General features: G+C 44.5%; 1 protein-coding gene across 1 annotated transcript in view; it reads left to right on the top strand.

The window, feature by feature from the left end:
* Window positions 1-1746: 1746 nt before the first annotated feature.
* LOC127919999 (uncharacterized) overlaps window positions 1747-23445 on the top strand; it is a 32050-nt gene continuing 10351 nt past the window's right edge. Inside the window, exons 1-2 of the mRNA XM_052503840.1 lie at window positions 1747-1793; window positions 18962-20470. Coding sequence (XP_052359800.1) covers window positions 1747-1793; window positions 18962-20470 — 1556 coding nt within the window. The remainder of the gene's footprint in view (window positions 1794-18961; window positions 20471-23445) is intronic.

Below are 23445 nucleotides of genomic sequence, written 5' to 3' on the forward strand. Positions count from 1 at the left end.
TTGGTGTATGTACCATTGCTGAGTACATGTGCCATTGCTGGGTGTATGCGTCATTACTGGGTGTATGCGCCATTTCTGGGTGTATGTGCCATTGGTGGGTGGTACATGTACCATTGGTGGGTGTATGTGCCATTGGTGGGTGTATGAGTCATGCCTAGGTGTATGCTGGGTGTATGCACCATTACTGGGTGTATGTGCCATTTGGTGGGTCATGCCATGTACCATTGGTGGGTGTATGTGGCATTGGTGGGTACATGCGACATTGGTGGGTGTATGTGGCATTGCTGGGTGTATGTACCATTTGTGGGTGTATGTACCATTGGTGGGTACATGTGTGCGCTGTTGTGTAATAATGTAACTTTCCCAGAGTATTCACTTGATCACAAGAAAATATTGTATAGTTATTCCAGCTACATTTTTGTGGTATTTTTTATTTATTTTTATGTGTAATATTTTACATGATACAGTGACCAAATTAAAGATATTAAAGTAAAGCTACATTTATAAATAGCCTACACATTTAAAATTATTCAATGTATTTTCAATGTAATGAATTTGGCATTTGACTTCATGTAAAGCTATAGTCAGATAAAAGGTTGTATGTGATAGAGGCTCCTTTCATGCTACAGGAATCTTCATGGGCTTTATTTTAACACAGCTGATTAAAATAGTGCTGTTTTCAGGGTTCAGAGTGGCCTGTGTTCTCCTTTCCCCTCTCTGAAAGGCTGTGGAGTGAGAAACCTACAATGACTGTTATCAGACAAGGGGGAGAGGATAGAGGGAGAGATGATAGTGGGAGAGAGGGTAAAGAGGGGCTAGAGAACAGAGAAAGTCTCCTGTGTCCCACAGCACCACCTCATAAGACCAAAGGGGGAAGTATGGAGGCAGCATTGCTAAACAAGGGAGGCCTTCCATTGGGATGTGTTTTATCACTGCAACTTATAATGCAAAGGCTATCAGGTCATCTTTATAATAACATGCAGTCATTAACCATCAATAAGACATCGTTACTCCCACATTTGTAAACATTTGTAAAGAACTTTATGTATTAATAAATCATTCATAAGGTGTTTAATTATGGTCCCTTTAAACTATTTACAAGTCAATTAAGTCTGATTAATAAATGGTGAGGAAACTGCCTTATAAATGGTTAATTTCTGAACGTTTGTCTCTGAGTCTTCAGGTGCTTTCACAGCCATACAGACGCAGATGAACACACAGGATGTACACCTATGCACAAACACAAATGCACACATGCACCTCTGCACTCAAGCGTACACGCATATGCACATGCAAGATACATTTAGTTCTCTGTTTTTCTTTTGGGAGTAAACCTGATTTCGCAGTTCATTTACATTTATAAGAATCAGGGCGAATGGAATATATGTATATGTACTTTCTTAGGTAGTCAGTTTTACGGCAATAAAAACAGAACCTGTGGTCTCAACAGTCGAGGTTTGATGCAAACGCATGTGGAACCTTTTATGCAACCTGGCGTCCAGAAGCCTTAAGAAAACATTGTTTTTTCCACCCTTTTGAGCCTTTTAGTCCTTGCTAGAGGAAAAGTTCCAGCTACAGAAAACCACATGGAGGAGCGAGAAAATCCACAGGGTCAAATGTCCTGAGTGGGCTGTTCGCCAGGTTTGTTCCACAAGCAGTCTGCCTCACACACATACACACATAAACATGCACGAATGGACACACACACACAAACTGGCCCCATAGTTAGGGTCCTCCTCCGAAAATATGAAATCCCACTACGAGGGCTACCAGCAACAGTGTTCCATGACTATGTAAGAGGTTGGAGAGTTTTAGAGTCAAAGCACTGCAGATCACCCAGGAAGATTAGCCCATGTGCAGCAGGAGGCTATGGAGCCTTGTGTAAATCTCCTTGTAATTGGTCAGGGGCCGGCGCTCATTATTGCAACCCGGTTAATGCATAAACAAGGGCCTCCGCGGGTCCCCACTAAGGTGGCACTGATGATCAGATAGGTGCCAGCGTGGCCAGGGGTCATGGGTCATGGGAGCATCCTCCACAGAAGATAAATGTTCTAACTTCCACATGTGACCTCGATGAGCAGTTCTGCTACACTGGTACAGTAGTCTAGTTGCAGTGTAGCAGAGATATTTTGGTCTGTAGTACAATACTGAATACACCCTTCATTTGTGGGGCTATTTGAATAATTCTACATGATATACTGGTGTTTCACTATTTGCTATGGATTAGATTCTGTTCAGTGTGCTTTTACACTGCGCCATTGGGGACTGACTACTCAAAGTTGTCAGCAACTCGGACCAGTTCTGTCTGAGATTCTGTAGTGCAGACCCAAGTGGGAATACATGCACACACACACACACACACACACACACACACACACACACACACACACACACACACACACACACACACACACACACACACACACACACACACACACACACACACACACACACACACACACACACACACACACGAGAATGTTGATGCAGGTGTGAGCTTGAACTTCTGGACAGACCACAGTGATGTACTTGCAGCCACTGGAGCAGGTAAAGAGTTGGTCTAATATGTGGCACGTGTCTGTGGATCCATGACCATGGTGGTCTCATCTGCAGAGAGACCGCAGTCTTATCTAAACAGCAGAAGTCCATCGCTGAGAGAGAGTTGGCATTTTAATGGATATATCTAAAACCTCAATCTCCTAGCTGCTCCCGCAATGGTCTCATGCTCTCTATGGCATATGTTTAAATGGATGAAAAAATCATACTATAATGGAATAAAATCATATATTTCAAAGATATTCTTCGAGTTTCTTACAAATATACTTCATGGAGGCTTTTGAAGGGACTCAAGACAGACCCTGATGGAACCCCAAAAATCTCTCTCAAATATTGTCTAATCAGACCCAGTTGCTTATTATCGGCTGAAATTAATTTATATCTGCATTACTATTGAAGGCTGGTTTATACTAGGTCTAACACAATGTCAATAAACTTTAAGTGACAAGTGTCATTGGCAAAAACAACATTTCATTTATACTCAGGTCTAACTCTCTGTAGACTGTCGTTCTGACAGTCATTTTTCTTGTAGCAGACAGAAAATATGTTCAACTTTACATTTACATTTACATTTAAGTCATTTAGCAGACGCTCTTATCCAGAGCGACTTACAAATTGGTGCATTCACCTTATGACATCCAGTGGAACAGCCACTTTACAATAGTGCATCTAAATCTTTTAAGGGGGGTGAGAAGGATTACTTTATCCTATCCTAGGTATTCCTTAAAGAGGTGGGGTTTCAGGTGTCTCCGGAAGGTGGTGATTGACTCCGCTGTCCTGGCGTCGTGAGGGAGTTTGTTCCACCATTGGGGGCCAGAGCAGCGAACAGTTTTGACTGGGCTGAGCGGGAACTGTACTTCCTCAGTGGTAGGGAGGCGAGCAGGCCAGAGGTGGATGAACGCAGTGCCCTTGTTTGGGTGTAGGGCCTGATCAGAGCCTGGAGGTACTGAGGTGCCGTTCCCCTCACAGCTCCGTAGGCAAGCACCATGGTCTTGTAGCGGATGCGAGCTTCAACTGGAAGCCAGTGGAGAGAGCGGAGGAGCGGGGTGACGTGAGAGAACTTGGGAAGGTTGAACACCAGACGGGCTGCGGCGTTCTGGATGAGTTGTAGGGGTTTAATGGCACAGGCAGGGAGCCCAGCCAACAGCGAGTTGCAGTAATCCAGACGGGAGATGACAAGTGCCTGGATTAGGACCTGCGCCGCTTCCTGTGTGAGGCAGGGTCGTACTCTGCGGATGTTGTAGAGCATGAACCTACAGGAACGGGCCACCGCCTTGATGTTAGTTGAGAACGACAGGGTGTTGTCCAGGATCACGCCAAGGTTCTTAGCGCTCTGGGAGGAGGACACAATGGAGTTGTCAACCGTGATGGCGAGATCATGGAACGGGCAGTCCTTCCCCGGGAGGAAGAGCAGCTCCGTCTTGCCGAGGTTCAGCTTGAGGTGGTGATCCGTCATCCACACTGATATGTCTGCCAGACATGCAGAGATGCGATTCGCCACCTGGTCATCAGAAGGGGGAAAGGAGAAGATTAATTGTGTGTCGTCTGCATAGCAATGATAGGAGAGACCATGTGAGGTTATGACAGAGCCAACTTTGACCCTGTTGCAGCGTCCTTTATAGTTACCTGACTGTGACAGCAACAAGACACTACAGAAGTTCTACAATTCTCCGGTAGAATGCAATGGTTTTATTTTACCAAACTCACAACCGCAAGCTACAAGCTAGCTAACAAACTAGCTAACGAACCATATACAGATTAGACATTCAGCAAAGTAGCTTTTAGTTACCCTTGACTAGTTATTGATTACTGACAGACATGTACAGTAAAACAACCTAGCATGAAGTCATTGTGCTAACACTAGTTAGCATTCCCTCACAACAATTACCCCTAACTTCCTTCATACTGGACGCAGAGACATAACAATGGTATCCATGAATTCATCTGACTGACTAATTACCAACATTCCAAAGTATATTTTAGTGATTGGTTCTTAAACTGTATTTGATTGCTTCCGGCAGAGATGCCCACAATGAGTGAGATAACGTCATTACCCTGATGTGCGATAACGTCATTACCCTGATGTGAGTTAACGTCATTACCCTGATGTGGGTTAATGTCATTACCTTGATGTGAGATAATGTCATTACCCTGATGTGAGATAACGTCATTACCCTGATGTGAGATAACGTCATTACCCTGAGGTGAGATAATGTCATTACCTACATGTACAAATTACCTCAACTAACCTGTACCCCGCACACTGACTCGGTTCCGGTACCTCCTGTATATATCCTCATTTTGTTATTTTATTGTGTTACTTTTTATAATTCTTTACTTTCGTTTATTTGTTAAATATTTTCTTAACTCTTCTTGAACGTCACTGGGCTTGTAAAAGTAAGCATTTCACGGTAAGGTCTACAGTTGTTGTATTAGGCGCATGTGACAAATAAAGTTTGATTTGATTTGATAAAGTCGGCAGGGTGGCCTAGTGGTTAGAGCGTTGGACTAGTAGCCGGAAGGTTGCAAGTTCGAATCCCCGAGCTGACAAGGTACAAATCTGTCATTCTGCCCCTGAACAGGCAGTTAACCCACTGTTCCTAACCCATTGAAAATAAGAATTTGTTCTTAACTGACTTGCCTGGTTAAATAAAGTAAAATAAAAAATAAAATGTTAAAAAATTACCCTAATGTGAGATAATGTCATTACCCTCATGTGAGACAACATCATTATCTGATGTGAGAAAACATCATTACCCTAAAGTGAGATAATGTCAATACCCTGATGTAGATCTAATACATGGTCCCCTGTGCCTTCCTCCTACTCCTGAGGAGAAAGGAATGTGATCAGTGGGATGGTACATTTGTCCCTCTCTCTTCCTGCATTGGCCCAGGCTAGCGCCTAGTGCTCTCTGGGTACTTACCGTGACTATGGGGTCCAGATTGGTAACTAATTGGACTTATTATGCAGAGCCAGTAAGCAGAATGGCAAGACAGCACACAGTGGGGTCAGAAACCTCTCTGGTAATATGGGTGGAATAACAGGTCTGTTCTCAGCCCCATCACCACCATCCACTCCTTCAACTGGTGACCATGCCCCAAGGCAACAGAGAGGGCCACTGGGGAGAGAGGAGGCGAGCTAGCCCCTGTGGACTGGGGCTATTGGAGTCATGTCATGCCCCCAGGGGACAGTCGCCATATGACTCCAGTCCTTTGAGCTGGCTGGTTCTCACTGGGTAAAGAGTGGGGGATGGGAGACGGGGCTTCCTAATGCGCTAGCCCCCATACAGTTTCATGCAATTACATTCCTCTGACCATGACACCACCACAGAGCCCATAATCCGGGATCCATTTAGCCATGACCAATGCTATTATTCTGGGGTCTTATGACCAGTGAGGTGGCCTGAGGCGGCTGGAGGATGGAGGCTGCATGGAGGATGGTTGGCCCAGGGTTGGTGGTGTCTCGCTGGGGCAGACAGATCCATGCTGGCCAGGGAACCGGTGATCCGCTCTCTCACCGTCAGACACTGACCTCACAGTGGAATTTACCTCATCACCCATAAATACATTTTCTGTTTATGGACGATGTGATGTCACATGCAAAGTACAGATTCCTCTCTTTAATATGATGAGTTGTCAAATGAAAGTCAAACTCAGTCCCGAGGTTCAATAAAAAAATGTGAGTGTTCCCTCAATCCACCTGAGAAGAAAAATATACAATGGGTCCATCACAGTCATTTAGACAAGGATATGGCGGTCAGAAATGTCACCAAAACAAAAGTGATCAACGGGACAGTAATAACAGACGGGACAGTAATAACAGATGGGACAGTAATAACAGATGGGACAGTAATAACAGATGGGACAGTAATAACAGACGGGACAGTAATAACAGATGGGACAGTAATAACAGACGGGACAGTAATAACAGATGGGACAGTAATAACAGACGGGACAGTAATAACAGATGGGACAGTAATAACAGACGGGACAGTAATAACAGATGGGACAGTAATAACAGACGGGACAGTAATAACAGATGGGACAGTAATAACAGATGGGACAGTAATAACAGATGGGACAGTAATAACAGACGGGACGGTAATAACAGATGGGACAGTAATAACAGACAGGACAGTAATAACAGATGGGACAGTAATAACAGATGGGACAGTAATAACAGACGGGACAGTAATAACAGATGGGACAGTAATAACAGACGGGACAGTAATAACAGATGGGACAGTAATAACAGACGGGACAGTAATAACAGATGGGACAGTAATAACAGACGGGACAGTAATAACAGACAGGACAGTAATAACAGTAATAACAGACGGGACAGTAATAACAGATGGGACAGTAATAACAGACGGGACAGTAATAACAGACGGGACAGTAATAACATAAGGGAGGGTAATAACAGATGGGACAGTAATAACAGATGGGACAGTAATAACAGACGGGACAGTAATAACAGACGGGACAGTAATAACAGACGGGACAGTAATAACAGACGGGACAGTAATAAAGTAATAACAGACGGGACAGTAATAACAGACTGGACAGTAATAACAGACAGGACAGTAATAACAGATGGGACAGTAATAACAGATGGGACAGTAATAACAGATGGGACAGTAATAACAGACAGGGACAGTAATAACAGACGGGACAGTAATAACAGACGGGACAGTAATAACAGTAATAACAGATGGGACAGTAATAACAGACTGGACAGTAATAACAGACAGGACAGTAATAACAGACAGGACAGTAATAACAGATGGGACAGTAATAACAGATGGGACAGTAGTAACAGACGGGACAGTAATAACAGATGGGACAGTAATAACAGACGGGACAGTAATAACAGATGGGACAGTAATAACAGACGGGACAGTAATAACAGATGGGACAGTAATAACAGACGGGACAGTAATAACAGACAGGACAGTAATAACAGTAATAACAGACGGGACAGTAATAACAGATGGGACAGTAATAACAGACGGGACAGTAATAACAGACGGGACAGTAATAACAGACGGGAGGGTAATAACAGATGGGACAGTAATAACAGATGGGACAGTAATAACAGACGGGACAGTAATAACAGACGGGACAGTAATAACAGACGGGACAGTAATAACAGACGGGACAGTAATAACAGTAATAACAGACGGGACAGTAATAACAGACTGGACAGTAATAACAGACAGGACAGTAATAACAGATGGGACAGTAATAACAGATGGGACAGTAGTAACAGATGGGACAGTAATAACAGACAGGGACAGTAATAACAGACGGGACAGTAATAACAGATGGGACAGTAATAACAGTAATAACAGACGGGACAGTAATAACAGACTGGACAGTAATAACAGACAGGACAGTAATAACAGACAGGACAGTAATAACACATGGGACAGTAATAACAGATGGGACAGTAGTAACAGATGGGACAGTAATAACAGACAGGACAGTAATAACAGACGGGACAGTAATAACAGACGGGACAGTAATAACAGACGGGACAGTAATAACAGTAATAACAGACGGGACAGTAATAACAGGCGGGACAGTAATAACAGTGATAACAGACGGGACAGTAATAACAGTAATAACAGACGGGACAGTAATAACAGACGGGACAGTAATAACAGATGGGACAGTAATAACAGACGGGACAGTAATAACAGATGGGACAGTAATAACAGATGGGACAGTAATAACAGTAATAACAGACGGTACAAAATTAGCAGTAATAACAGATGGGACAGTAATAACAGTAATAACAGACGGGACAGTAATAACAGACGGGACAGTAATAACAGACGGGACAGTAATAACAGACGGGACAGTAATAACAGTAATAACAGACGGGACAGTAATAACAGACGGGACACTAATAACAGATGGGACAGTAATAACAGACGGGACAGTAATAACAGGAATAACAGAAGGGACAGTAATAACAGATGGGACAGTAATAACAGACGAGACAGTAATAACAGACGGGACAGTAATAACAGACGGGACAGTAATAACAGTAATAACAGACGGGACAGTAATAACAGACGGGACAGTAATAACAGACGGGACAGTAATAACAGTAATAACAGACGGGACAGTAATAACAGACGGGACAGTAATAACAGATGGGACAGTAATAACAGACGGGACAGTAATAACAGATGGGACAGTAATAACAGACGGGACAGTAATAACAGTAATAACAGACGGTACAATATTAACAGTAATAACAGATGGGACAGTAATAACAGTAATAACAGACGGGACAGTAATAACAGACTGGACAGTAATAACAGACAGGACAGTAATAACAGATGGGACAGTAATAACAGATGGGACAGTAGTAACAGATGGGACAGTAATAACAGACAGGACAGTAATAACAGACGGGACACTAATAACAGACGGGACAGTAATAACAGTAATAACAGACGGGACAGTAATAACAGTAATAACAGACGGACAGTATTAACAGTAATAACAGATGGGACAGTAATAACAGTAATAAACAGACGGGACAGTAATAACAGACTGGACAGTAATAACAGATGGGACAGTAATAACAGATGGGACAGTAATAACAGATGGGACAGTAATAACAGATGGGACAGTAATAACAGATGGGACAGTAATAACAGACAGGACAGTAATAACAGACGGACAGTAATAACAGATGGGACAGTAATAACAGTAATAACAGACGGGACAGTAATAACAGACGGGACAGTAATAACAGTAATAACAGATGGGACAGTAATAACAGTAATAACAGATGGGACAGTAATAACAGACGGGACAGTAATAACAGATGGGACAGTAATAACAGACGGGACAGTAATAACAGACGGGACAGTAATAACAGATGGGACAGTAATAACAGATGGGACAGTAATAACAGACAGTAATAACAGTAATATCAGACGGGACAGTAATAACAGACAGTAATAACAGTAATAACAGACGGGACAGTAATAACAGACGGGACAGTAATAACAGACGGGACAGTAATAACAGACGGGACGGTAATAACAGTAATAACAGATGGGACAGTAATAACAGACGGGACAGTAATAACAGACGGGACAGTAATAACAGACAGGACAGTAATAACAGACGGGACAGTAATAACAGACGGGACAGTAATAACAGTAATAACAGACGGGACAGTAATAACAGACTGGACAGTAATAACAGACAGGACAGTAATAACAGATGGGACAGTAATAACAGATGGGACAGTAGTAACAGATGGGACAGTAATAACAGACAGGGCAGTAATAACAGACGGGACAGTAATAACAGACGGGACAGTAATAACATTAATAACAGACGGGACAGTAATAACAGATGGGACAGTAATAACAGATGGGACAGTAATAACAGATGGGACAGTAATAACAGATGGGACAGTAATAACAGTAATAACAGACAGGACAGTAATAACAGACGGGACACTAATAACAGACGGGACAGTAATAACAGACGGGACAGTAATAACAGTAATAACAGACGGGACAGTAATAACAGACGGGACAGTAATAACAGTAATAACAGACGGGACAGTAATAACAGTAATAACAGACGGGACAGTAATAACAGACGGGACAGTAATAACAGATGGGACAGTAATAACAGACGGGACAGTAATAACAGATGGGACAGTAATAACAGATGGGACAGTAATAACAGTAATAACAGACGGGACAGTAATAACAGACGGGACACTAATAACAGATGGGACAGTAATAACAGACGGGACAGTAATAACAGTAATAACAGACGGGACAGTAATAACAGACGGGACACTAATAACAGATGGGACAGTAATAACAGATGGGACAGTAATAACAGGAATAACAGAAGGGACAGTAATAACAGATGGGACAGTAATAACAGACGAGACAGTAATAACAGACGGGACAGTAATAACAGACGGGACAGTAATAACAGACGGGACAGTAATAACAGTAATAACAGACGGGACAGTAATAACAGACGGGACAGTAATAACAGACGGGACAGTAATAACAGTAATAACAGACGGGACAGTAATAACAGACGGACAGTAATAACAGTAATAACAGATGGGACAGTAATAACAGACGGGACAGTAATAACAGATCGGACAGTAATAACAGACGGGACAGTAATAACAGATGGGACAGTAATAACAGACGGGACAGTAATAACAGTAATAACAGACGGACAATATTAACAGTAATAACAGATGGGACAGTAATAACAGTAATAACAGACGGGACAGTAATAACAGACGGGACAGTAATAACAGACAGGACAGTAATAACAGACGGGACAGTAATAACAGTAATAACAGACGGGACAGTAATAACAGACGGGACAGTAATAACAGATGGGACAGTAATAACAGACGGGACAGTAATAACAGGAATAACAGAAGGGACAGTAATAACAGATGGGACAGTAATAACAGACGAGACATTAATAACAATAATAACAGACGGGACAGTAATAACAGTAATAACAGACAGAACAGTAATAACAGACGGGACAGTAATAACAGACGGGACAGTAATAACAGACAGGACAGTAATAACAGACGGGACAGTAATAACAGACAGGACAGTAATAACAGTAATAACAGACAAGACAGTAATAACAGACGGGACAGTAATAACAGACAGGACAGTAATAACAGTAATAACAGATGGGACTGTAATAACAGACGGGACAGTAATAACAGTAATAACAGATGGGACTGTAATAACAGACGGGACAGTAATAACAGTAATAATTCAATATTAAACTGATTTTGGAAGCAGGCAGATTATGCAATAGTCATGTAAACACCTTACTCTGCTTATCTTAATCGGTGTCAGGTCAAAATGGAAGTAAGAATACGGCGATTAAAACACCTGGTTTCCTGAGCAATTTTTCCAATTATTAGGGCATGTAAACACCTATTAGGGCATGTAAACACATATTAGGGCATGTAAACACCTATTAGGGCATGTAAACACATATTAGGGCATGTAAACACATATTAGGGCATGTAAACACCTATTAGGGCATGTAAACGCATATTAGGGCATGTAAACACCTATTAGGCATGTAAACGCATATTAGGGCATGTAAACACCTATTAGGGCATGTAAACACCTATTAGGCATAAAACCTATTAGGCATGTAAACACATTAGGGCATGTAAACACATATTAGGGCATGTAAACACCTATTAGGGCATGTAAACGCATATTAGGGCATGTAAACACCTATTAGGGCATGTAAACACATATTAGGGCATGTAAACACCTATTAGGGCATGTAAACACATATTAGGGCATGTAAACACATATTAGGGCATGTAAACACCTATTAGGGCATGTAAATGCATATTAGGGCATGTAAACACATATTAGGGCATGTAAACACCTATTAGGGCATGTAAACGCATATTAGGGCATGTAAACGCATATTAGGGCATGTAAACACCTATTAGGGCATGTAAACACATATTAGGACATGTAAACACATATTAGGGCATGTAAACACCTATTAGGGCATGTAAACACATATTAGGACATGTAAACACATATTAGGGCATGTAAACACCTATTAGGGCATGTAAGTCGCTCTGGATAAGAGCGTCTGCTAAATGACTTAAATGTAAATGTAAATGTAAACACATATTAGGGCATGTAAACGCATATTAGGCATGTAAACACATATTAGGCATGTAAACACCTATTAGGCATGTAAACACCTATTAGGGCATGTAAACACATATTAGGGCATGTAAACACCTATTAGGGCATGTAAACACATATTAGGGCATGTAAACACATATTAGGGTATGTAAACACATATTAGGGCATGTAAACACATATTAGGGCATGTAAACACATATTAGGGCATGTAAACACATATTAGGGTATGTAAACACATATTAGGGCATGTAAACACATATTAGGGCATGTAAACACATATTAGGGCATGTAAACACATATTAGGGCATGTAAACACATATTAGGGTATGTAAACACATATTAGGGCATGTAAACACATATTAGGGTATGTAAACACATATTAGGGCATGTAAACACATATTAGGGCATGTAAACACATATTAGGGTATGTAAACACATATTAGGGCATGTAAACACATATTAGGGTATGTAAACACATATTAGGGCATGTAAACACATATTAGGGCATGTAAACACATATTAGGGCATGTAAACACCTTAATCGGCTTTCTTGTTGCATATTTCAAATCAAATCAAATCAAATTGTATTTGTCACATGCTCAGAATTACAGTGAAATTATTCCTTACAAGCCCTTAACCAACAATGCAACTTAAGTTAAATAAATGTAAAAAGAAAATGATTTAAAAAAAGAAAACTATAAAATAACAGTAATGAGGCTATATACAGAGGTGCGAGCCTCCCTCTTTCGCGCGAGTGAAGTGACTTTGGAAGTATTTTATGTATACATCATTAGAAGTAGTTTTCACTTACTTTCACAACTTTACATGTCCCAACTTTTTGCTTCCCAGAAATAACATGGTGGAAGAACGTTTCTTTTGAAGGGCTGCATTTATCTGAGTGCCATCAGGTAGCCTGATTTCAGATGTGTCCATGTAAACAGGATTATTAGGGACATCGTTATCTTTGCAATAATCACATTACTGTGTGCATGTAACCGTACTCACTATCTTGGACTGTCAGGCAGAGTTAGAAAAAAGAATGTAGGAATATTGCTCAGACAAAGCTTTTTCTTCCTATGAATATCTTCCTAAATTCCAGAACGTTATCTTCAGAACTCTACGTGGAAGCAGCTTCGTAGAGTTATTTTGTTTCTGTGTTATCACTTCAGGGGTTATTGGTCTTCTATTTTCACCTTGAAAGGGAGAGAATATTCCAGAAAAGACACCATGGCCTCTGTAATTAGGTATTTGCAGGCCAGCCTCCAGCATTACAGAATGTAGTTTATTTACTTGGTGTAAACAAACATCATTGGTTCAGGCTGGTTTATGATTATACAGTATCTGCTGGTGATGGTGGGTGGGATGGCTTCACTGTTATTGCTGGCCAATATTCCATCCATGGGCCATGATCTGGCCTGAGGTGAGAGGCAGGGGTAGGAGGGCTGACCGCCAGGCTGAGTGGTAGAGGGGTAGACCCCCCTGTAAAGAGGAACATAGCCACATCAATCCCTAAGAAATTGTGCAACGAGCCACCCTGGCTCCTCTGAATATGGCCATTGAGTAACGTCAGGTTTGGCAGAAGGCGTGAAACACTGATGGTTAGAACTCAGGGCTGCTGACCCAAAATCCATTTTGGTAACGCTTCACATTAAAGGTATAGCTACATTTTTTAAAATAGCTTATTTTCAACTTCTTGTTCTTTTCTTCTAATAAGTTAACATATTGTTTGCCCTGCTTCTCAATGATATTCAAGACATTGCTAAATAACCAGGGAAACATTTAAAAACATTTTGGAGGAAACAACCCCAGGGAAGTTGAAAATAAGATACACTTCAAAAAGTGAACTACCCTTTTAGTGTAAAGTGTTACCAACCCAACCATCATTGTGTTTGCACCCTGGTACCAAACCTGATGTTACTCAATGACTGTATTCACAGGAACTGAAGTGACCAAAAAAGCTTAACTATCCCTATGACGGGGCAATCTGCTGTGCTGGCCACCCTGTCACTGATATGGTAACAGCTGAGGGATGGGGTAACAGAAATGTAACCACACTCAACTTAATAGACAGAGCTACGGATGCAAGGACTGTTTATTATAGTTCTCATGTGTTGAGGCTGTAAAGTGTTTGTTTACAATTCCTTTAAACAAAGCTTATCTTTTGGGTTCTGATGGGCTACGACAGTTGAACTAAACCCATGAGCCATTTATAAGTTATATTCTTCAATAATCAATGGTTATACAGTATATCATTCATTTCAAAGTCAAAAAGTAGCAATGGTAAATGGCCCCTTTAAGGATCTGACTATCCTGATAGAAACACCACAGACACACCTCTGAAGACACAGGAGCCTTTCCATCCTCAGCAACAAGCCAGGCAGATAGCGGCTACTCCACCTCAGTAGAACACCATGGACTGTGGTGAGATGTGGTGAGAGCTTCCAGACTCTCTGAGGACCTTCTCTCAAACCCACACTGACACTGACACACACACATATACGCACACACACATATACGCACACACACACACACACACACACACACACACACACACACACACACACACACACACACACACACACACACACACACACACACACACACACACACACACACACACACACACACACACACACACACACACACACACACACACACACACACACACACACACACACACACCGGCCGACAGGTCTGCGGTGGTCCTCGCCATGTGAAGTGCTGGAACCAGACTCTCTGACTCCCAGACACTCCTGAAAGGTGGGCCAAGTAGTAGAAGCCAGGATGTCTTTTTCTTCACGTCGTTCCAACTACGTCATGTTGATGTTAGACCTTTTGCTCCAGTTACTGATCCTAGGTTTTACCATTAGATACTGGGCTTTGTCACAGTGGGGTAATACAGACTGGAAAACAACTTGTAACACATCTTTATTTGGGTTCTCTGGTAACTGTTGCCATATGCTGTGTCACATGTTATCATCATATAGAGCACTGAGAGAGAACACTGCTATAGGAGGATAACCTGACAAGGATTTCACATAAAAACAGAGAAAAACCAAACAGTGCAGCACCATTATATAATACATGCAACTGGTGCAGACCAAGACAGACCAATAAAACATTATTTGCTGATGTGTCTATGAGTACATATGCGTGTGTTTTCTGTGTGTGTGTTTTCTGTGTGTATGTGTGTGTTTGCGTGTGTGCGTGTGTGTGTGCGTGTATGCCTGACACACTGGCTTGACTTTCTCAGGGAACTCAATAATTTATGAATAATTATGTTCTATGTTGTCCTCTCTCTGTTTCTCGTTGCTTTCCCCTCTTCATTTTCTGACTGAAATCAACTTTAACTTATTCTCTACTGGGCTGAGTCATTACCATGACAACAGAGTGAGGCAGAGGAACCCTATGTTCCAGGGGATGGGATGACAGGGTGGGGGATTGGGGGTGGAGAGGGGGAGAGAGAGAGAGAGAATACAGGAGGATGCAGAGAGAGGGGAGAAAGAGAGAAGGAAAGAAAGAGAGAGAGAGAGAGAGAGAGAGAGAGAGAGAGAGAGAGAGAGAGAGAGAGAGAGAGAGAGAGAGAGAGAGAGAGAGAGAGAGAAATACAGCGAGAGAGAGAGAGGCAGAGAGACAGACAGAGAGAGAGACCCATGCTAAGATCTGCAGCTGGGCCCCGATGAGTTGTGTTGTCAATGCAGCTGAGTTGGGACAGAGAAAGCGGCCCGGATTCCGGCACTCCCCCACGGGCATAAATCTTACCCAGCTGGAGACTGCAACCACTGCAACAATGCCACCAGCTCATTCTGTGCCAAGCTGGCTGGCCTTGTATACGCATACACACATACACACGCTCACAACTAAATGACATGCATTGTTTTGTGTTGTGTTGTGGCTAGGGGTGGGGACTGCAGTTGTCTGTTGTTGTAGTAAGTCTTGTGGGATGCATATATTAATCATCTATCATTGGCTCAAAGACTGGGCGCTAAATGAAAGACCAGTCACACAAACTGGCTAATTATTCCTTTCAGTCCTATTGGCTTTGTCTACATAACAGAGACAGACAAGTTCATGTCATGGTCATAGGCCCTGTGTTTGGTAGTAGGGGTGGGAAACTAACATCTCTCTCTCTATTCCTCCCTCCTTCGTTTATGTAACTGACTAAATAAAAGGTGATTACTTGTGATTTTAATGTACTTTTGTCATCAATAGAATCTATCTTTTCCTTAGACTATTCCTGGGGTGGCAGGTAGCCTAGTGATTAGAGACAGGTAGCCTAGTGGTTAGAGACAGGTAGCCTAGTGGTTAGAGACAGGTAGTCTAGTGGTTAGAGACAGGTAGCCTAGTGGTTAGAGACAGGTAGCCTAGTGGTTAGAGACAGGTAGCCTAGTGGTTAGAGACAGGTAGCCTAGTGGTTAGAGACAGGTAGCCTAGGGGTTAGAGACAGGTAGCCTAGTGGTTAGAGACAGGTAGCCTAGTGGTTAGAGACAGGTAGTCTAGTGGTTAGAGACAGGTAGCCTAGGGGTTAGAGAAAGGTAGCCTAGTGGTTAGAGACAGGTAGCCTAGTGGTTAGAGACAGGTAGCCTAGTGGTTAGAGGCAGGTAGCCTAGTGGTTAGAGGCAGGTAGCCTAGTGGTTAGAGGCAGGTAGCCTAGTGGTTAGAGGCAGGTAGCCTAGTGGTTAGAGACAGGTAGCCTAGTGGTTAGAGGCAGGTAGCCTAGTGGTTAGAGGCAGGTAGCCTAGTGGTTAGAGGCAGGTAGCCTAGTGGTTAGAGGCAGGTAGCCTAGTGGTTAGAGGCAGGTAGCCTAGTGGTTAGAGAGGCAGGTAGCCTAGTGGTTAGAGGCAGGTAGCCTAGTGGTTAGAGGCAGGTAGCCTAGTGGTTAGAGGCAGGTAGCCTAGTGGTTAGAGGCAGGTAGCCTAGTGGTTAGAGGCAGGTAGCCTAGTGGTTAGAGGTTTGGTTCAGCAACTGAAGTGGTTGCGAGATCAAATCCCTGAACTGACAAGCTAAAAATCTGCTGTTCTGCACCTGAACAAGGCAGTTAACCCACTGTTCCTAGGCTGTTCTTGTCAATAAGAATTTGTTCTAAACTGACTTGACTGGTTAAATAAGGATAAAAAAAATATATACAAAAAATTCCATGAGAAAAGATGTCTGATGCTGTAAAATAAATTATTACACAGTCAGCTGTTCTTAAACTGCATTTGTATGGTAAAAAAATGTAACAATTTCTTCATTTCAGCTAAACTGTGGCTCAAACTGATGATAGTCTGGCCCTGACTGAAGGAACACGGACAACCAGACAGGCTCCTTGCAACAGTGTGACAATACGAAGCACGGCCACCACCCTCATACGAACTCACCCTCCCCCCCCGGGAGCCACAGTTAGAAACTTGTTCCCAAAACGTTTGTCCACAGCTTGTGGGCTATCAATACAAATCAAATAAAGACCTCTTTATGTCTGCAGGAGACAGTGTCCCTTTCTGGAAGAGGGCGAGATTGAGGCGAGATGAATGCGGGTGCGGGCGGCGCTGTGTGGCGGGGACTGAATGCCATTGCAGCTGGGCGCAGAGCTGGGGCGATGGGGAGAGTTGGTACCAGGGCACGAAAACACACACATACACACACGCACACACACACACACGCACACACACACACACACACGCAAACACACACACACACACACACACACACACACACACACACACACACACACACACACACACACACACACACACACACACACACACACACACACACACACACACACACACACACACACACACACACACACACACACACACACACACACACACACACACACACACACACACACACACACACAGAGAGAGACACATCCCATGTCAGAAAGGGCATCTTTGTTCAGCCCAGGTGCTTCTCTGGATTGTCTGCTGCATCCACTGCCTTCTCTCTCTCATCCTGCATCGCCTCATTCATCACATTCATTATGCAGGGTACATTTAAACATCAGGAGCTTCCTGTCAAATGCCAAGAAAAGGGGGTGTGACTAGCCAGCCAAGTGTGCTCTCTGTGGCTTCGGAGGGAAAGAAAAGAATCCTCTGACATTTTTTAAAGGCGTTGAAAGGACTATAAAGACAAAGGCCATTGTGGCTTGGGAGCAAGCATTAAAAACACATGCAAGTGCTGGAGTCCTAAGATATAGCCAATTCTTAAAACGGATACTTGTTGGAGCTTTTACACAGTGAGCCAGCTCTAAAATAGCCTCTATTTGGGATCCACATAAATATGCATTGTTCGAGTGACACATAAAGTGTTTGAAGCTTTTGTTGAACAACTTTGGTTTGTGACTGTCTTTAGACAGAGCTCTCCACAGGGGTTGTTACGGAATCCATGATAGGAAGTCGGTCAGTTTTCATTCGAACTTCAGTTGTGGGATTTCCTAAAATGGATAGCATTTGGCTATGCAGTCAGCTTTTCATGTCTTGTTGGTCAGTTCTTCTCTCCCTTGAGACGATGCAGTTCGGTAATTGCCTGAGGATTACAATAATCTGTGTACGGGAGCGTAACCTCCCCAGAGCCTTTGTGTCTCAGCACGAGATAAATCCCAGTACAATGAAGCCATTTTGTTTCACAACGTGAACTGGTCATTAGCATCATCTACAACAGTGACCCCCCAGTACCCTTTCCCAACCCTGTCTCAGACCGTATCACACCCAGTACCCTTTCCCAACCCTGTCTCAGACCCCAGTACCCTTTCCCAATCACCTATCAGCCCAGCCTATCCCAACCCTGCCTCAGACCGTATCACCCCCAGCCACTTATCCCAACCCTGCCTCAGAGTATCACCCCATATCCCACCCCCAGCCACTTATCCCAACCCTGCCTCAGACCGTATCACCCCCAGCCACTTATCCCAACCCTGCCTCAGACCGTATCACCCCCAGCCACTTATCCCAACCCTGCCTCAGACCATATCACCTACAGCTGCCTATCCCAACCTGCCTCAGACCGTATCACCTACAGCTGCCTATCCCAACCTGCCTCAGACCATATCACCTACAGCTGCCTATCCCAACCCCCGGCCACTGCCTATCCCAACCTGCCTCAGACCGTATCACCTACAGCTGCCTATCCCAACCTGCCTCAGACCGTATCACCTACAGCTGCCTATCCCAACCTGCCTCAGACCGTATCACCCCCAGCCACTTATCCCAACCTGCCTCAGACCGTATCACCCCCAGCCACTTATGCCAACCTGCCTCAGACCGTATCACCCCAGCCACTTATCCCAACCCTGCCTCAGACCGTATCACCCCCAGCCACTTATCCCAACCCTGCCTCAGACCGTATCACCCCCAGCCACTTATCCCAACCCTGCCTCAGACCATATCACCTACAGCTGCCTATCCCAACCTGCCTCAGACCATATCACCTACAGCTGCCTATCCCAACCCTACCTCAGACCGTATCACCCCCAGCCACTTATCCCAACCCTGCCTCAGACCGTATCACCTACAGCTGCTTATCCCAACCTGCCTCAGACCGTATCACCCCCAGCCACTTATCCCAACCTGCCTCAGACCGTATCACCCCCAGCCACTTATCCCAACCTGCCTCAGACCGTATCACCTACTGCTGCCTTATCCCAACCTGCCTCAGACCGTATCACCCCCAGCCACTTATCCCAACCTGCCTCAGACCGTATCACCTACAGCTGCCTATCCCAACCTGCCTCAGAACGTATCACCCCCAGCCACTTATCCCAACCTGCCTCAGACCGTATCAGCCCCCCAGCCACTTATCCCAACCCTGCCTCAGACCGTATCACCCCCAGCCACTTATCCCAACCTGCCTCAGACCGTATCACCCCCAGCCACTTATCCCAACCTGCCTCAGACCGTATCACCCCCAGCCACTTATCCCAACCTGCCTCAGACCGTATCACCCCCAGCCACTTATCCCAACCCGGCCTCAGACCGTATCACCTACAGCTGCCTATCCCACCCTGCCTCAGACCGTATCACCCCCAGCCACTTATCCCAACCTGCCTCAGACCGTATCACCCCCAGCCACTTATCCCAACCTGCCTCAGACCGTATCACCCCCAGCCACTTATCCCAACCTGCCTCAGACCGTATCACCCCCAGCCACTTATCCCAACCTGCCTCAGACCGTATCACCCCCAGCCCTATCCCAACCTGCCTCAGACCGTATCACCCCCAGCCACTTATGCCAACCTGCCTCAGACCGTATCACCCCAGCCACTTATCCCAACCCTGCCTCAGACCATATCACCCCCAGCCACTTATCCCAACCTGCCTCAGACCGTATCACCTACAGCTGCCTATCCCAACCTGCCTCAGACCGTATCACCTACAGCTGCCTATCCCAACCCTGCCTCAGACCGTATCACCCCCAGCCACTTATCCCAACCTGCCTCAGACCGTATCACCCCCAGCCACTTATCCCAACCTGCCTCAGACCGTATCACCCCCAGCCACTTATCCCAACCCTGTATCACCTACAGCTGCCTATCCCAACCTCAGACCGTATCACCCCCAGCCACTTATCCCAACCTGCCTCAGACCGTATCACCCCCAGCCACTTATCCCAACCCTGCCTCAGACCGTATCACCCCCAGCCACTTATCCCAACCTGCCTCAGACCGTATCACCCCCAGCCACTTATCCCAACCCTGCCTCAGACCGTATCACCCCCATCCCCCTGCCTCATAGGTTCTCATCACTGTTTCAGTTACCATGGTTACAACCAAGTCTCCTGGTGTTTGGGGCCAGAAGGACTATCCCTCATGACTGGTCAAGTTCCAGGTTACATGGTCCCATTGCACAACTAGTTAGTCCTACAGCATCAAAGCAGATTGCCATCAACAATGTATACAGTCGATTGATTTAATATCTCTATAGCATCCATAGTCTTTTTATATTTTATATTTTTGTGTCCATATTTGGACATCCTCAGTGTCAGCACAACCTGTTCATTATCTATTGGTACCAAAGCTTTATGACACAGTCAGAATGGGGTCACTGTGGCTCCCTGCATGGCCATAGTTAACCAGGCCTTATTGCCCTGGGCTTAGCCTGGAGAGGTGCTTCCCTTCCCACCGTCCAGCCAGCCCATCATCCCAGCGAGTGTGGCCAGGGTCGTGGCCCCGGGGGCTGGACACTGGGCCCAGTCGGGGCCCCCTGCCTGGTCAACCTGGTAAAGACATTAAGCATTAAACAGACACTTCTGCTCACCGTCTAGCGACATAGGGTAAATGGGAGGACATGGGGCTGAAGAGAGGAACCATCGGGTCCCCAGGCCTTGAAATGATCATCGGGTTCATCTCTGCCCAGCTTGACTTTAATAGGATTTGGGGGGAGTGAAACCCCTTCAGCAGGATTTACAGGGATGAGAGCTGCTTCCCACCTGCTTAACTAGAGAAGAGGAGCCTGTCCTGAGCCATTGATTCTGCTGAGAACGGTTCCCAGTAAAAAGGACTGGAGGACGTCATTATGAAATCAACATCATAAAGCTGTTGTATACTTGGAATATTTAATTGGTTTGACATACAGTATTCTATATAGAGATAACATTTATACAATAATATGGAATAAATTATTTGCATGATCATTTGGACTGGATGACTCCCATATCCCATGTCCCATGTCTCATGTCCCATGTCCCATGTTCCATGACACACGTCCAATATCCCATATCCCATGTCCAATGTCCCATAAACAGGTCTGCATTTACAAAGCCTACATGTACTCAGGGCTTGTCAATACGGAACAACTGGCAAGTGTCATGTCCCAACATTTTCAGCATCTCCCTGACCGAGTCTGTAATACCTACATGTTTCAAGCAGACCACCATAGTCCCTGTGTCCAAGAAAGTGAAGGTACCTAAGTGATTACTGCCCCATAGCACTCATGTCGGTAGCCATGAAGTGCTTTGAAAGGCTGGTCATGGCTCACATCTACACCATCATCCCTGAAACCCTAGACCCACTCCAAATCGCATACCACCCTAACAGATCCACAGATGATACAATCTCAATCACACTCCACACTGCCCTTTCCCACATGGACAAAAGGAACACCTTTGTGAAAATGCTGTTCAATGACTACAGCTCAGTGTTCAACACCATAGTGCCCACGAAGCTCATCAGTAAGCTAAGGACCCTGGGACTAAACACCTCCCTCTGCAACTGGATACTCGTCTTCCTAACGGGTAACCATAGACAACAACACATCTGCCACGCTGGTCCTAAACACTGGGGCCCCTCAGGGGTGCATGCTTAGTCCCCCCTGTATTCCTTGTTCACTCATGACTGCGTGACCAAGCACAACTCCAACACCATCATTAAGTTTGCTGATGACGCAAAAGTGGTAGGGCTGATCACCAACAACGATGAGACAGCCTATGGGGAGGAGGTTAGAGACCTTGCAGTTAGGTGACAGGACAACAACCTCTTCCTCAATGTAAGCAAGACAAAGGAACTGATTGTGGACAATAGGAAAAGGAGGGCTGAACAGGCTGTAGGGGCTGTAGTGGAGCTGTAGTGAAACTATCATGGTCCAAACACACCAAGACAGTCGTGAAGAGGGCATGACAACACCTTTTCCCCTCAGGAGACTTATAACATTTAGCATGGGTCCCCAGATCCTCAAAAAGTTCTACAGCTGCACCATTGAGAGGATCCTGACCGGTTGCAACACCTGGTATGGTAACTGCTCGGCATCCGACCGTAAGGCGCTACAGAGGGTAGTACATATGGCCCTGTACAACACTGGGGCCAAGCTTCCTGCCATCCAGGACCTATATACAAAGCGGTGTCAGAGGAAGGCCCAAAAATTGTCAAAGACTCCAGTCACCAAAGTCATAGACTGTTCTCTCTGCTATCACACAGCAAGCGGTACCATAGCTCCAAGTCTAGGACCCATGTCACATATCCCATGTCCCATGTCCCATATCCCATATGCCACATCCCATGCCCCATGTCCCATATACCATATCCGTTTCATGTCCCATATGTCCCATGTGTCATGTCTCATGTCCCATGTCTCATGTCCCATATCCCATATCCCATAAATGTCCCATATCTTGTATTCCATGTTCCCTGTCGTCACAAAGAACACATGTGGCAAATAACATTTGATTTGATTTTGATTTAATGTCCCCA

This window comes from Oncorhynchus keta, unplaced genomic scaffold (genome assembly GCF_023373465.1).
Source record: "Oncorhynchus keta strain PuntledgeMale-10-30-2019 unplaced genomic scaffold, Oket_V2 Un_contig_1805_pilon_pilon, whole genome shotgun sequence".
Lineage (NCBI taxonomy): Eukaryota > Metazoa > Chordata > Actinopteri > Salmoniformes > Salmonidae > Oncorhynchus > Oncorhynchus keta.